Genomic DNA, 17,961 nt, shown 5'->3' with positions numbered 1-17,961 from the left:
ACTTTGAGACAGTTTTAAATAGAAGAGGATTTTTTGTTTTACATACTTCTTCAGGGACAGCCAACATCTGCAACATCGTATGTAACACAAAACAGATGAAACTGTTGACCCCTGTATAAATCAATGCCCTCCATTTTATATCTATATATCTATACCTATCAAAAAAAAAAAAAAAAAAAAAGGAAAGAAAAAGAGAGAGTACTCTAAAACTAGAGGATGAATTGTCATCTTTCGAATTCTCTCTCAAAGGAAAAGTTGCTGGCGAAATAGCAGCACTATTAAAAAGCAACACTAGTAGCTGCATTAACTTTTTCTTTACTGTGCTAGATCACAGGTTAATGCACTCCTAATCTCAGTTTATGAAGTATCCCTTCTCTTCCAGACCAACAAGGGGTTTTATCATTTTAGGGTTTATATCACTCTGGTACAGTTTATGTTCATCTCTTGAGAGAGAAGTGATACCAGCTTCCACCTAGATCTCCCTGGAGAAATGGAAGGCAACAAGCTATTCCTGGAACTGGAACTACTTCTTGATCTTCTTGCATACTCTACTGAAGAAGATAAGCTATCCTTTAACCCTATACGCAGGGATGAGCCTTTCAGTCACTTACAAAGACACCATCAAAGGAAAGAATTTGAAGAATAGTAATTAAAATAAATAAATAAATAAAATGGAGTATCTCTCAAGAAGGTATTCATAATCAGAGGTCAAAACTGAAGTATAAAAAAATGAAGATCCTATTATCTGAATCTATCCATTCCCTGAGGCAAAATCACTCTTTAAGAAGTCATCTCTAATTTTAAGATTCTGCCTTCTTTTTTTTCCCTGAAATGTATTATGGCCAAGTCTCTTTATTACTTTTAAATCAGGAACCTTTGAGATTCATCAATCTTAGAGTGACAATGTGGTTAAACACCTTTATATAAAGGTTTTGTATTAGCCTATTTAACTCCTCTCTGTAGCATTTCAGTCAAGTGTATTTTTTGTCATCTGCCAATATAGTAACAATAATTTACAATGTAAATCTTGATAAATCCTGTAACTCTCACAAGTCAAATGTGCTATTGTGTCGTGTAGTAGGTAATAACTGGTCTATGTTATTATATGTTCTGCGAGTGTGATTCAAAGATTCGACTAAAGAAAGAGTATTTCAGGAAAAAAAAAAAAATCTTTTAAAGATCTTATTCTAGCATTCATGCTGTTTGGAAAATGAAAAAAAAAAAAAAAAAAAAAAAAAAAGAAAAAACACTAAATTCCAATCAAGTTACAATCTCCAGTGCTCAAAATAGTGTGTACAAATACATGAGTATATCATGAATGAGAGAGATTATGCTCTTTACATCACTGTCTAACCCTCACAACTCATGTTTGCATTAACCAAGTAAAAAGGTGAGACAGAACATTTATGCAAAATTCCCCCAAAACTGGTTATGCAGACATCCTAAAAGAGCACGTCAGACATGGGCAACACAGGATTCTTCAAATGATCATTGCCCAGGTGTGACATAATTGACAATCTTATCCACACTCTTTGCAGATAATTGAAGAAGAAATAAATGATCCCTTCCTAATACAAAAGTTATTTGAGCAAGTCACTCAAGTGTAAAGGCAAGTAAGGGCTACCAAAAAAAAAAAAAAAAATACACAGGAAGATCACCTGCTAGAAAAATATCAGACAGAACACATTAATGAAAGATGGGAAGCCATACATATTGAAACCAATCAGAGATACACAGTACTAACTAACTGGTTTTAAACTAACCAGTTTGTGGATGAGATTTATGCCTTTGTATACAGTTCTACTAGATATAATTCTTGCCATGTATTGGTAGGCAAAAAGAGAAATTCAGATGTGTAATATGCAGGTACAATGCTCCACAAACTCCACATCTTTCCAAAACACATGCTGTTGTGCTGAATAGCATATTTAGTTCCAGCCATGCCTTTTCAAAGTCGGGTGTCAGAAATCCAAAGGGAGATGAAGTTGGTTAAGGAAAGAATTGGAGAAATGGAAGATTTCCACGTACGAACTGAATGCATCAGGACTGACACAGTTTAGAAAGAGAGTATGAGGCATGTGCTTAGCACTTTCTGCAAGAGGTAAGAGTGTTCAACAGAATTAAAAATTCCATGTTAAGGACAACAGGGAAAAACATTGTCTGTTATACCCGAAGTACACTATACAGTACTGCTTTGGATCTGGTAACTTCTAAACTAGACTAAGGCGATTTTTGAGAAAAGCAGCATAATTTTAAGATAAGAATACTGTTTCAAGAGCGTACTCATTATCTAATGTCCTTTATTTGAACGAAACATCTTTGTTACAACCTAATTCACTGAAAGGTTTCCTAGCGAAGCCTTTCCTCATGTTTATTTTATGCGTTGGTCCTGATCGCAGCAATTTTACTTTGATTAGTAATCTAACAACTGGGGTTTTGATGATGTTAGTAAGAGTGTAAAAGACCTTTAATAAAAGCACAGTTGGATGCTTCAGATGTTAAATATTAACATCCTGAAATCCATTTTTTGGGGATAGAGAGGAGTGTTGGGAGGAAGAGCAGGAAACAAGAGACACCCCTCAAACCTGCAAATACAATCCATAAAAAACATTAAAGAAAGAGCTCAAAATAGAGCTTGCCTCCAGCAGAGCTTGCAATCAAAGACATGTAGGCAGCAGACCAACCACTTCCCACAAACTGCAGCAAAATACACACTCCCCATGAGTAATCACACCTTTGTTTGCAGGGGAGAGGAAGAAGAGAAGCATAATTGGTGAAAAACAGCTTCAAATGTAAAGACATTTATGAAAAGATCACATTCTCCTCTCCCTACCTGGTAGACCATCAGGACAACTAATTATTAAGTTTATACTACTTGAAGTTTATCTGAAAAAATAAGCCTGTGGTTTAAAACACAAAATAGAGCACTAGACTTCAAAAAAACACAAGCCCTAGAGTTTGTGCTGTAAAAGATGTAGAACCAAATTCAATCAAAGCCAGTCATGACACTGCATGAATTTAGGTTTACAAAGCCATTAATGATGTTGTGGCAGTAGTAATAAAATAAAAATAAAACAAAATAAAACATGAACCCATAACAAAAAATATATGAATAAACACAACTTGTCCTCATCGAATTTGAAAAATTAACACTTTGAGGAGAATAAATATTTTGGTTAACTAAGACCACCATGAGCTTTATATCTATATATCTAATCAAAGCTTTTTTTTTTTGTCCATCTGTAAGATCAGTCAGAGAACTAACTACACAAAAGAGTCTATAAAATAAAATTATTAAACTCTACTCAGAGTTTAATAATTTGGAACTACAAAGGCCAATCAAATTCTCAAGTAGATTAGGGGAGTCTGTAGCAAAATAAGAACATAATTAGTGATCAGGGCAGAATTAAAAAAGAACCACATTTAATCAAACAATATTTTCTTCACCATCTTAGCACAGCAACATGGACAACATGGAGCACACTAAAACACCTCTGTATGTAATGTTCTTGATCTCAAGTAAACTTATATGGGCTGCTAAGTACAACTGTCAAAACATCAAAAGTTATGGGCAAGAACTTTTTTGTTTTAAACTACAAAAGGCTAAGACTACAAAAATCCTAGGATGCAGAAGGGTTCTCTCACTCCTCAAACTCCCGTGAAACATTACTCTAAGTGAAGAGCACAGCAATTTTTGTCCAGGTGTATGCATGTGGAAAAAACAAATTTCTCATTTGAAAAGATGCAAGAAAAGACCAGAAGACTAAACAAGCAATCTCTTTTCTATATGCCTATCCAAAAGCATTATAAATAGTATCTAAAGACATTCTTAGGGAACCAACTCTATCCAGTAAAACAATTTTTTACTTAGAATTATCTAAGCATTTTTGAGAACTTAATGGGGGTTTAGCAGAAATATGCTTAGCTTGTTTAAAAATGTGGAGGGAAGAGGTTGTGTTTGTTTTACCTTTTTCTTGACTGAACGGCTACTCATGATTTTCTCCACAACAGGACCTTCAGCATCAGCAGATTCCTACATCACAAATACCATACAAGAATTATGGCTGTGCATATAGTGGTTTTGATTCTTACATACTTCCTTCATTAGAAAACTTCAAATATTTTTTTCTAACAGGAGTTTAATACACAAAAGTGTTTTTTTTCCTCTCAGCAAGAGAACTGAGAAGATTCAAATACATTTAATGCCATAATAAAATATCGAAGGATACTTGTTTAAACACATCTTTAAGAGCTAATGGAACTCCAGCTTTCTCACAAAGGCTGGCATGCACACAGAGAGATCAGTTCACCTCTCCTAAAATTATATATGCTGTCAGCACCAAACAGTCTAAATATTAGAAGACATTCAGGAACGCTGGTTGGCTGTGTAAATGTCCACATGATAACTATCAACATTGCATGTGATTCCCACTGTCACAACAGCAGGTGAACCTAGCAAATTCTCCTTCTGATAAGGCACAATTAACAACGAGGATCACATACAGTATTTCAGAGGGCTTAACAAATTGCCAAATGAAATACCAAAGAACACGTCTATATTCGCCAATAGGTTATCAGTTAGTTAAGTGAAGGAGTTCTTTGAAAAAGCACTACAAAACAATGAGATTGTTACAACAGTCATTCCTACATTATTACCCCTCATCTTACTCAAACTATTTTATCCATCATTTACATTGCACAGAGAATAAAGTGTACCCTGCTGGGTACTACAAGGCAGTAATTTCATAAAGGGGTTCTTATGGTGCCTAGCAGCAGGGGACAAGCTTGAGTGGTTTATTAAAGTCACAGAAGCCAGACCACTGAATTCAGGGACGTAAATTCAGACTCCTAGCAGTCCAGTTTAGGCTCCCTTTAGGTCGAAACTATTAATTTCAAAGAACTGTGTCAAATTGCATATCACCAGCTTGTAAACAAAGTCATGAATGAATATATTCTTAAGAAGGTAAAAAGCTAATGCCTTCTGGCACACTGTGCCAACCAAGGATGAGTATCATTCAGAAAAAGAACCCATATTTGAACTCTGAATTTTGCAGTTACGTCCACCTTTCCAGCCCATTCAAATCTGACCTGTTGCTCTGACTGAGAAGTGTTTGAAGGAGAGTCTCTTCCAGCAGCATCAGCATCATCTGCCTCCTCATCTGAAATCTTGAACTCCAGGTCTTCTGTGTAGCGCTTCCTTTTCACCTGTCTGCTGGAGCGTCGCTTCTACATGGAAAGCATTGATGTTTTTCATGACAAATGAAACTGATAAATTGCACAGTAACTGAGAAAGGTTCTTCATACTTCTCAAATACACTTGTGTGTAGTGAACACTATTTTTTTTTTCAGCATCATGGTAGGAATCAAGACAGTACCATTCTAAGTCCGTGCCTGTCGGCTGCTCTTAACTTTTGTAAAAATAGAACATAAACCACAATACTTCACGCTTGCTCTGAGACCTAAATTGATAAGGTTTGTTTGATTTTAGCATTCCAAGAAAAACAGTAGAAAAGTAAAAGGCATATCTCAGAAAACAAATCAAAAGCAAGAAGTTACACCATGTCTACTACAAACTTTGACAGTTGGCCAGCGCAGGAACCAAATCCCACCTTTCCACAGCATGGCTCACAGTGTTGGTGAGCAGTGACAACACACTTTTGCAGTCTCCCCATCTCCCCAGTTGTACCCAGATTATCTTGGAGGGGAAATACAATGAAATATGATTTCCTCACTCCACTGACACACCACTGTTGAGAAAACCATCCTGGAGCAGAGCATAGGAAAAGACCCCAAACACGAATAGAGTAGAATGAAAAAATTGAACCACCCCAAGTGAAAACGTAGTTCTTGTCTCCCCCATACCCTCATCTCCAGGGTGAGAGAAAGATTCAGAGAAGCTGCAGAAAATCTGCAAAATATACAAGCACTCATTTGGCAGAATTTGCGACATATCACTCAGTGTCAGTCATCACTTTCTGCAACAATAAAATTCAAATTCCCAGATAGTCTGCATCAGGTTATACATTTTCAGAAGCTGATAGCATATGCTGTTGAGGGAAGCTGTTAAGTCATCATTAAATATCTCAATGGGCTCACATACATATTTAAAAAAAGATACTGAATTTCAACTGCTAAAAATCCATTTTTATGAACTGATATATTAATTATTTTTTACATCTTTCTCAGCTTAACACGCATCTTCTCTGGTACATGCAAACACTTATAGAGCTTGTTCAACAGATCTGTCTGTCTAAATCCAAATAAATGAAGTTTAAAATTTACTTAGCTCTTTAAGCACAAATATTTGATGCACTTTAGAAAATAGGAAATTGTCTTAAACTGAAAATGCAATTTTTGAGCAAAGACATCTTTTAAACAACGCTGATGTGGTTTCTACCTTTAACACGGTAACTTATGGGGTTTTCCACATAACTGTAATATGATAGCAATATTTTTATACTTGAAAATAGATGTTACTTGGCAAATTTACACCCTCATTTCCATAATCACTGCTGGGAAAACATCCATCTTCTTTTGGCTCAATAGGTAAGTCTTACCACTATTCTTCGTGCCAAATATCTCTTCTTCCATTTCCCTGATAGAAAGGAGACCTCAGACATAATGGCAACCCTCTCTGATGTTTATTGACTTGGTTAGCTTCCTGTTTCCTCTGGTGTACACATGAGGCTTTGCAATGCTTATGCATCTCTGTCAGAAACTGTGCATACATGTACTTGCATCAGATTATCTTTTACTCCTTAATTGATCTATATGTGGAAAGGCTTGTTAGCAATGCTAAAAATCTGTATGGCAACTCAACAAAAGTAAATATTCCTCTCTGAAGATACTAATGCATCATTTTCTGCATTACTAAGCAAGATCTTTATAGGTGACTCAGTATTTAAGAACACAATGGAGTTTCAGACAACCACGTAACTACCTCAGTTGGGAAATTCATAACATGTTTATTAATCCTACCTGTCGTAGTGTATATGGTTGCAAACCTTCCCTAAATTTACATGAAGAAGTGGGGGGATATATAACATGCAGAGTGTGAGGAAAAACATATTAAGAAAAAAATACATAATGCAAAGACCCTAAGAGTTGTGTTTTAAATGTAAAATTTATCACCCAGGTGAACTGCAAAATGAGAAAGTTTTGTCGCACTAAATTGAAAACAAAAGACATGCATATATTTTAACTTGTAGATAGTATATAATGAGTATATAGTGACTTGCAAAATAACCCCCCCCAAAATCAGCCCCCAGGATTCTTCTACAACTTTTGTTAGTGCTGTTAATCAGGCTAAGAGACTTGTGACACAGGATGGAAAACTTGTTCTTCAAACGTTTTAAAGCTATGGTATATCTCAACTGTTCTCATTTAGAATAAATGGCTTTCATGAACCAGAAATACTGTTTGCTCTGTTGCTGTATTTTATTTTTTTTTCTATCTGGAATACTCCAGACCACTTACATTTTATTATCCTCTAGATCTATTCTGGAAAATGCTAAGAAGGAAGGCATAAACTGTGTCTTGTTAGGACATCACTATTTGGAAACCTTTTCACCAAGCTACGTCGACCACCAATCATTGGTCTCAACAGCTATCTAACTAGAAGCAAGCTGATACGCAATTGCTGAATGCAATAGACTCCAGTAGTAGTACCATGAGTTTAGGAATTTCATGCTTTTTCCATCATAATTTGCCTGTATCCTTTCATGAGGGAATTCTTATTTTTAATGCCCACTCTAAGCACTGCCAGCAGAAGCAAGCCAGGAGCTGAGTACTTTTAACATGACTAGCAGCAGAACACATGAAAGTTCTTATATATGCTCTATTCCTATTTCCAGATTGTCTTCATGTGAAAGAAAGTTTAGAGAGAAATTGACAGGTGGGCAGTGTTGGAGAAAAAATAGCATTAGCTGATGACTGCCAGTCCTGGAAAAGGGCCCTTAACATATTAAAGTGGTGCAGTAACAAGTCCCTGACATGCAGACTTCCTTCATCCTGCTTTGTCACATTTTATTTTTGATTTCAGGTTTCTAACGCCAATGCAAAAAAGAAACAAGAGGCTTATTATAAGCAAGACCCCATAATGCTGTATGAAGTAGGCAGACCAGAAGATTCAACACCATAATCTCTGTCCTCATAACAAAGACCATGAGAACTACCTTTCTCACATCTAAATTGACAAAGACTACAGCGAACTTGAAAGGTAGCATTACCTGAACCCCTGGGTCATCTTCATCTTCTGGATGAGGTGACGGTGGTGGAGTTTTTTCCAAATCTGAGTTTTCAGAACCTTCCTTTCCCTTGTTAACCTTTTTCTTCGCAGCACTAGTTTCAGAATCTGTTTTCTTGTTACTAGAAGAGAGGTATTTTTAATCAATATTTGTAGTAAAATGTAAGCAAAAAGCACTTAACAGAACAGTTAATCGGCAAGATGTTTATTCTCAGTGACTTCATTATTTTCAACTGCCTTGCTTTTTATTAAAGTATTTAAGCATAACTGTAAAAACCAATGATGCATGGGCCATTGCTATGTGTTTCCCATTCCTTAACAGTGGAATGGGGAAATATCCTCCCTTTGGTATCTTAGATAGTGACAGTGAACGTGTCTTCAACGAGAAACTGAAAACGAGACCGGTTAAGAAGAGCTGCTCTGCTCAAAACCTGCACTATCTGCACAACCTGACACACGTGAAGAGAAAGAGGGTTACAAGTGCACTTTTCTTGCTATTCCATGTGGATGAGGCAAGTAAAAACAGAGGAATCGTTACCAACACAAGGGACCAATGGTGAAAATTCTTCATTTTAGTTCAGGGTCCCTGTTACTTCCAAGCAGTGGGACAGGAAAGATGCTTTTGTGTCAGCTCTGAGTGCAGATGTGGAGACTCAACATGCGTGACAGCAGTGCATGGCGCTGGAGCAGTGCCTCCAGGAAGGATTCAAGGCACTTTACCAGACCAGGTTTGTGGTCGTCAGCTGCAGCTACCTGGACTGGCTACCTCACCTTGACACTTCTCACAGGTTTTCTACCTTTGTATTTCTGGTGAGAGGGGGAAAAACCTCGGTATCTCAGCATCTGCATGATATTTGCAAGCTATTTGCACTGCTGGCACAGAAAGGTTTTGGGGGTTGGTTCCGTCCACCCCTTATGAAAACATTTACCTCAGGAGGTGGAACTGTATCTCTCTAACTGCACCAAGACCTTGAGTGTAGCTCAGGGTGCCTGTATCAAAGCCCAGCTTTAAAACACATCGCCACCAAGTCAAACACAGAGATGACTTTCAGCAGCGCAGAGATAAAATTTTGAAATGGCAAAGAGGAAGAACTGATGGTAAAAGCTAGAAATCTTCAATACATTTAGTCTCTGAGACTGGTGTGGGCTTTTGCTAGCATGTTTACCCCTCTGCGGTCTGCCCCTCAGGCCTGGCACTGCTCTGAGGCACCATTTCTTACAGAGTCACCGAATTGTTGAGAAGAAATCTGCTCACATAGAGTCGCTCACTGGTATTTGGCGAATGGGAATTACTGATCGCCAGACATTATTTCAGTTGCTTCTACACGGCTTCTGCTCCCTTCGTGTTTTAATTTCACACCCAGGACACCGTCTGGGGTTTGTTTTTCCTGTATAATTCCCAGGCTTGTAGCTTCCCAAACAAATAGCAGCTTTGCGCTTATTCACGTTGATTAGCGCATTCGTCAACCGGAGGCATGTTTTGGAGCTGCAATTTTAATTTTCTGACTACAGTTATAAATACATATAGTGCTTTGGTTGTGAGACACAGCACGGCCTCTTCCGCAGCCTGTATTTAAACTAATATCGAGTTAAAAAAGAGGAAAGTTCAAACGTGGAAACGGGAGTTTTGAAAAGACATTTTTACTATGGTGAGATTACAGGGAGCCTTTTAGAAAGGAAACACCTCAAAGTGGGACAATTTTTGACCAAAAAAAAAAGGAAGGGAAAAGTTTGACACCGCCGAGGGGAAGCGAGCCACCAGCGGGAGGAGAGGCGCAGAGCGCGGCCAGCCGCCCCTGCCTCCCGCGGCCGCCCCGGCGCGCAGGCCGCACATGGCCAGGAGTCTCCCCTACTATGCGGCTCCATTTCCAGCGTTTATTTCCGCTCTAACTGCCACAAATTACACAATGCTACAGCTGAAGCGGGGCCCCCGGCCTTTCATCTGCGCGCCGAGAGCGCTCGCATCGCCCTGGCAACCCGCGGCCACGTGACCAGCACCTGCTCCGCTGGCTGGCGGCCACCGACTGCAGCCATCTGCTTCTCTCAATCAGCGCCCCAACGCTCCCGACACCTGCGCGGCCGCGGGTTTTTTTTATTTTTATTTTTTTTATATATTTTTTTTTGTCTTTTTTTTTTTTTGGTTTCTCTCTTTTTTTTTTTTTGCGGTCCCTTTTTATCAAATCACGGCAAAGCCGCTTCCAAAAATAAAAACAAACAAACAACAACAGCAAAAAACACCAAACCCCGAACACCAAACCCCACAGCAAACTTTACATATTTCTCGGATTTGTTTAAATCAAAGGTGGGCCTGTCAGGGGGCTGGCCGGCTGCCAGGTGAAGCGAGTTGACAGGCTGGCGCTTTTCGCCGGCGACCTCCATAAATCAGAGCAAAGCGCGCAATTAAGTTTAGTAGTAGTTACCGTGCCCTGGGTGCACTAGCGCATATGAATAACAGGCTTAAAGTCTGGAAGAATAGCGTGGCCTGGGTTGGATAAAATATCCGCCTGCTGAAAGGCAGGAAAGCCCTAATGCCGGCCGGCCGGCCTCGGGAGCGCTGGGCCACGCACATCCCGGCACGGCCCAGACAAAGGCCCCGCCGGAGGCTTGAGCGCTCCCGTCAGATCCACCCTGACAAAGATTTCTTTCTAATGCCTGTCAGACCTTCCCCCGCTCCTGGTGACAGAGACTCCGAGCTAAACGTCTTCCTAGGAGTATTTCGTGACCTATATATACCCACGGGTTGTGCTTCGGCAGACTGAGTCACGCTCGGTGAGAGAGCTGCACGCTAAGTCAGTCGGACACCATTTCAAATCACCCCCCTGACAGGCTGGTTAAAAGCAGACGCGCAAAAAACAAGCCACCAACTTGGGGAGAACAAAGGCCACGAGCAGATTTCACTGAGAATTTTAAGTTTTGCCGTTTTTAAATATGTAGCCCCAGTTCCTTTCATGAAAAGTAAGGAAGTAAAGAATAAATAAAGCAAAGAAAAAGAGCACTGTCTCTTGGAGCGAGGTGAGGCTTTGTGACCTGGCAGCTTTACCTGGCCTGTGGGACCATCGGCTGCCTTGAAACGCCAGCAAGCCTTGCTGCTGCCTGCTTTGCCACAAATCCCATGTAATTTGTTCCTAACAATGAGCTGTACCCGTTTTTGACTCAGCCTGTCTCACCTCCCAGCGGTGACTCATGCCCTTGAGGAACAGTGTCTGGCTGGACCAGAATGACTTTTCCTCACTGTAAGTACAGGCAGGTAAAAATCTCTTTTTAGAGGCTCTGGCATTATATTTAGGGTCTGCGTGTCAATCCTTAACTTGGGATGCACATCTCATAGTACCTTACTCAGGAGGTATTTGCATGCATACAAAACACTAAAATACTTTCTAACAGTTAGGGGATGAGCAAGAAGACAACCTGCAGAAGGTCAGATGAGAGAACAACAAATAAAAACAGGGTCTGAAGAGGAAAACAGTGAGTAGGATAACAGAGAAGGAAGCACAAATTACAATTTGAGAACAAGTATGCAAACTTTAACAAACCATGTTTTGTGTCACATAGCCAGCAGCCACCTACAGGGAGAGGTCAAACTCCAGGATCTCAGAGGGCCTAACCGTCTGACCTAAAAATACCCCCAAAAGCATGGGATGCTTAGCAGAATTAATAGGGTAAGTAATTAGCCCTCATATTTACAGTGTGCAACCATTTCACCTGAACTGGGTGACTGACAGGTCTGTTTATTAGTGTAATTTATGATGGCTCTCAGGATTTGGGTGATGCTTCTTTTCTGTCATATAAACATTCAAAATAAGTCAGACACTATTGATCCCTATTCTTCCACCTGGGAACACTATCCTATAATAAATTTCTGAGAGGATATGGGATTAGAAATATGTTGTACATCCACTGCAGAGCAACAAATCCACAAACCTCCCCAAAACCCCCAAATACATCCCAAATACCACCCTCTCAACAGGCTAGGACCAACAGTCTTTCTGCATTGCCTTATCTACAGTAAACATTTATTTTTTTAAAGCTTCTATTCTAATCAAAACCCCTTTAAAAAAAAAAAAAAACACATACATACACATAAATCTGTTTTAACATGTCACAGAAGTAGGAAAAACAATAGGATGACAAGGTTTATTCCAGCCTGACAACTCAGCCAAATCACTAAAACATAAGCTTTGGTAACAGTGAAGCCTGCAAGGACTGTCTGTGGGGCAGGCAAAGGTAAATATTTGGCAGCTGGGCTAGTTCAAAAGGGAGATGAGGACAGGTGTGAAAAGCCACAGCCTCAGTGGACGTGCGCATGGAAATCTTGCACTGTTTCCTGTCCTCTCCCACAGGCAGCCCCTTCCTGCCTTTCTCAGGATGATGTGAGCTTCGGAGTGGAAACTACCAGTACCACCTAGGGACCTCTCTTCCTGTCCCCTGGCTCCCTAAGGTACTGCATCCTGCTGCTCGCACCACTCCCCCTGTGCAGCAGCCTTTTCCCACTTCCGCAGCCAGAAGCCATCCCCTTTCCTACACAACAAATAGCTAATTTGCGCGCCAAAAGGGTCAGTCTCCACCTCCCTCTAACAGAGATAATTACACCAGAGCTAGCACTCCCCATGAGAGCAGCAACCCACACACCCTACCCTCCACCCCAGGCTGCTGCTGCACGTGTGGGAAGGACACGAGCTTCTCCTGGAGAGGAGAAAGCAAGATAAGAGCAGCTCTGCAAAGCACAGCGCACTGTTCTGAGGAGATGGGGAAAGAGACGAGCTCCAGCAAGGAGCTGCCATTTGGCCCTTTCAAGTAGTTCCTGCTTCTCCCACCTTAATCAGTGGCTACTCTCTAGGGTTTCACAGGAAGCAGCGGGAGAGCTATCAGCTGTGCAGCAGCGTGATCTTCTCAAACAGGTGGTCCGCATCTCCTCCAGGGACAGGCACAGGAGGAACAGACATCTGAGCCATGACTTTGCAATTTAGTAGGACTCCTTGCCTTTCCCTGTCCATCTACTTTCAGAAAAAAAAACTCTGCTTGCTTTGCACGTGCCTGAAGCCAGCTCAATAATGTGTAAAGCCGGTGTAATACTCTGCATCCGAACAAGTTAATGAAAGCCCTTCGTTTGTGACCTTAGGTATACCTGTGTTTTAATTTTTGAACCTGACTAGTTTGGTTTACAAAATATTTGTTTTGCAAATGGCTTTTTACCAGCAACCACTGTATTTAGTCTTCAGTGTTAGCAGGATTAGACCAATATTGATTGCAAGTGTAGTAATACCACAGTAACAGGATCTTTCTTTCAAAATCACCAAGTAGACAGGGCAACATACTAGCTCCCAATTTTAGTGTTTTCTTTCTTTTTAACACATCATGGGACACACAATTCAAACTAGCATGAAACTAATCAGCTTCTTCCATTCTCCAGTCTGACCTCTCCGTCACATTAAGATGCTTTTCAGTGAGACAGGCTGCTCACTTTGTCAAAACTTACACCAAACACAGAAGAAACATGAAGGACAAAGTTTCTCTCTATTTTTTGATTCTGTCCATTTAATAAGAGGATTATACTGTTGGTCAAAACTTAAACTGAAATGACAGGGTTAAGTTTTGAGCTATATTTCATTACAAAATGGTTAAGATACAGCATATGTCAAAATTGGTTATCTGGGACTTGATCTGTTCTAGCCAAAATAAATAAATAAACAATAAGGTTCTTTGATAAATCCATTTCCCATGTCTGACTTTACCTGAATTTTCCATGAGTGCAAGACTGCTCTTCTATTAAAATTGATTTCCTCATTCAGGAAAGAAAACCATTTGTTTTGCACAGCATTTAGACATCTAAATCATACTACTCTTTCCAATGCTTACAAGCAAAAATACTTAGCAACATTAGAAGTAATCACTTGCTAGCCATCTTATTAACTTTCATCATAATATTTTACTTTTACATAATCATACCGTAATCTACGTGAAGCTGCATGAATCTTACTCATCTCAGCAACTGTAATATCTCCTTTGTGGAGTTAGCACTGCTGAAACACTGCAGCCCAGTCGATTCATCTTTTAGGCCGTTGATTCATTTAAAAACTTTATCAATTATATGTCACTGGACCAACTCCCCCATTCGTGATACTGCCAAAGCAAGCACATTTCTTTCACTGATTTAAAATTCTTCAGTGGCACAGCATCCCAACACAGCATCAGAGCTCTTCAAAGAAGTTTGATACCGAAGCTGACAAGACCACAAAATGATAACAACGTCGTTTTCAAAAGAGCAGTTGGTAGCAGCGAGACAAGTCCATTAAGGGAAAAAGTAGACTTTCTCGACACCTCTACGCAAGCATAAGGAACAACACCTGCTCTTTAATGCTGCTCCAAACACTTTTCTCTCACAGGTAAAACAACAGGGCTAAGTAGCTACCAGAATACCAGAATGTAGTCATCTAGCTACCTATCTACAAGAGTTATTGCGTGGGAAAGAAGATAAAGCCTTTCTACAAATACAACTGAGAGAGCAGTGATTTGTTCCTTCAAAGGAAATGCTGTTCCTTTAATCTGCACGACATATCCCAAGACATATTAGAGAAGACATGCAAAGAGGTGTTAGGATTGAGTGGAGAGGACAGACAAGTTCTGAGGTCTGACATGCAGCACAGCCACAGGAACCCACACCACACTCCTTCTAACCATTGCTTATTAAACAAAGCTTCATTGCAGTCAGGACCTTGTAAAACTGCACTACTTGAGAAGTCCTACAGTAAAAGCTTTTTTTATTACTCGGTGCAAAAATTGCTGGGAGGAGATGCTCTATACTACACAATAATACGGCCTGTTCGGCCTTCAAACCAGTGAATGTATGGAAATGGAACAAAAAGGTTACTTTAGCTGATACAGTATTTCAGCTTCACTAACGTGTGCTGAGAGATACAGCTTAAAGAGTTTTTCTAAGCTGCGATTTATTCTGTATATAAAACCCAACCTTAGGACGGGCTGGAACATAGCCTGTGTAACTGCAGCAAGAGGATAGGCTAATCAACCGTAATTTATTGAATGGTTCACACAGGCGGTCACAACAACATTTGATTTTTACAAACCAGTGTTTATATATTCTTTAGGAAACACTGTCTCTGTTAACCTAAAATAAATAAATAAATAAATACAAATCCCTATCTTGCCAAAGGAACAAGTAGCTTCATACTATCTGTGCCTCATTTAGCCGTATCAAAACTACCCAATAGTCAGTCTTGCAGAATATATGCAAAGCTGATTCATTAACTGCAGTTTTTAAACCCTGATACAAATGGATTTTGCAAACTGATTCGGATTAACCAAGTCTGGCTGTGCTTCCATCTGGAAGTTATATTTTATAACACTAGCCACATCTTGAAAAACAGATTCAGATGTTTGGAACAAATTCAGAACAGTTGTAAGAAATTCTAGGTACAAATGAAAAAAAAATTGAACTTTAATGTCTTTTTCCTCTCAGCTTTCTTTCAAGTGAGCATTTATAATCGTGGTGTTTAGGGAGTTGAGGGGTAAGGAAAGAATCTGCATTATTATCTATGACGTATTTACTCATGTGTAACAGCGGTTTGCTCTTTCTCATACTACTCCGTAGCATTTTAAGCCTATCCTCATAAAGGGACACAATGCCAAGTGAAAACAGCTAAGAAACAGGGTTGAAGCATCTGGTCCTCCCACAAAGGCTCTGTGCTAGAAAAATTGTCTTTACACGAAACATTAAAATGGGTATAATCCCTAGAGCAAAGGACACACTAACGTATATTGATATCCATATAAAAATGCCTTTTTAACTGCAAAGCTTATAACTCGTGGGTTGTGTCAGTATAAAATAGTGCCATACAACTTGTAACAACACTAAGTACCTAACTTACTTCTTTATTTAGACAAAAACATCATCAAACCTTTTTTTTAATTATTTTTTTTTTCTCTAAGCCCTTCACGTCTGGATTTTGGTCAAACCTAAATTACTGTTGAAGCAATTTAATTTCTTAATACACAAACCACACACAAGGACAGATCAGCATTGGAAGAAATGGAGTTAGTTTTGAAACCTAACAGATCCAGAAATGTTTATGCCTTGAAAAGAAAAATTAACCTCGCTGGGTATGGCAAATACTTCTGCCTTTCCAGCTTATTTAGAATGACTGCGTAGCCATAAACAGGAAAGCCATACAAGAGAAACATACTTGAGAAGTTCCTCAAAAACATGGTATTGCAGATGATTGAGGTCAAATGACAAAAGATTTCCTCTCCACCCACTCCATTTAGCGCAGATATTCTAGAAATCCCACAAGCATGTTCTTTTTCTCTAAACATATAGAAGTTTCCAGACTTACCTATTCTTTTTGCTGGTCTTGGGTTTTGGCGTGGTATTTTTTGCTTTCTTTTCCTTTGGCTCTTTAGGGGTCTTAGGGACTTTGGGGGTCTTGGGTTCCTTCTTTTCCTTGGGTTCTTTCGGATCCTTCGGTTCTTTTTTTGCCTTGGGCTTTTTCTTTTTCTTCTTCTCTTCTTGGGAGCAATCCACTGAGTTCCTGGTTAGATTCTGGCTATCAAGTCCCCCAGGAAAGTCTTCCTTACCAAAACTTTTACTGGGACCTTCGGCAGCAATGTGATTGTTTTTCTTTTTCTTTTTCTTTTGCTGTGGCTGCGGCTCAATCGATGGCAGATAATCATCACTTTTCACTAGCTGGGTATTCGGTCCACTAACCTGAGTCATATCCGGCACTGGTTTCTCTAAAAAGGGTTCCGACGGAGAATGCTGAGAGAGAAACAGAAATAAAATTTTACATTTGCAGCTTGGATTTCTACAACTTTGCTCTTTTGGAGCAGGAGGTTATAGAGGGAGAAAATACTATGGAGAAGATTAAACATCTGAAATACTACACAGTAAACCAGTGTTAAGAAGAAGCTTTCTGCAGTTAAAACAGTGGCAAAATCACCAGAAATTCTTGATGTGGCAAGGGTAAAATTATTCTATAATAAGGCTTTCATACAAAGTGGAAGGATAGGAAATATTTAGGCTCTTCAACACTTAGATACAAAAGGAAAGCAATTGTTATTTCAGACATTTCTATATTCAGAGTAGTTGCTGGTAGAATAACTTGTTGCAAGTCATTCTGTTATACAGGGAACTTGTCCTTTGGGAGAAAAAAATAACTTTCTTTCTTGCCATGCAACAAGGAAATGAATATATTCACAGACTGTATTTATACAAAATCAATCAGGGCAATTTACGTTGGTTCAGGATGTGACAGGAGGTATTTTGATCAGCACGTGAAGGATTAAGCCACTTTAGAGTGTAATATGTTGTTACATTTTATGTGAAAGAATCCCAGCTCCCTGCACATAACCGAAACAGATTTGTAGCTGCTACAGACTGGACAGAGTAGCATTTTAAGCATTTGTGAAGCTGCAAAAGTATCTCTTTTTCAAAGTCCAAGTGGTGCATCAGCCTCATATCACACTTGTACTTCATAAAAGGAAACCTCTGCCAAGCGCCTGGACTAAGCACACCGAACACATTTGCAATTATTCTCTCTTTAACGGTTCTGTTCTGCCCAAAGATCCATGAGTCTGCAATGAAAAGATGTCTAAGCCCTACCATGACTTTGCAGCGTATCAAAGCCCTGACCTGCTTCTCCTCACTGCCTGCCTGCAGCTACAAACTCAGGACTACAGCGCTTTTCAAGAAGAGAAGTAATAGC

General features: G+C 39.6%; 1 protein-coding gene across 2 annotated transcripts in view; it reads right to left on the bottom strand.

The window, feature by feature from the left end:
- Positions 1-17,961, bottom strand: part of CHD7 (chromodomain helicase DNA binding protein 7) — a 128,396-nt gene that overhangs the window by 41,271 nt on the left and 69,164 nt on the right. For both annotated transcript variants that reach the window (XM_032181484.1, XM_032181485.1), the window contains exons 4-7: positions 16,594-17,015; positions 8,229-8,367; positions 5,089-5,226; positions 3,968-4,033 (exon numbers count right to left, since the gene is read on the bottom strand). In XM_032181484.1, the coding sequence (XP_032037375.1) occupies positions 3,968-4,033; positions 5,089-5,226; positions 8,229-8,367; positions 16,594-17,015 (765 nt within the window). The remainder of the gene's footprint in view (positions 1-3,967; positions 4,034-5,088; positions 5,227-8,228; positions 8,368-16,593; positions 17,016-17,961) is intronic.

This window comes from Aythya fuligula, chromosome 2 (genome assembly GCF_009819795.1).
Source record: "Aythya fuligula isolate bAytFul2 chromosome 2, bAytFul2.pri, whole genome shotgun sequence".
NCBI lineage: Eukaryota > Metazoa > Chordata > Aves > Anseriformes > Anatidae > Aythya > Aythya fuligula.
The sequence above is the reverse complement of the archived record's forward strand: the minus strand, read 5'-3'. Positions and strand labels throughout refer to the sequence as shown.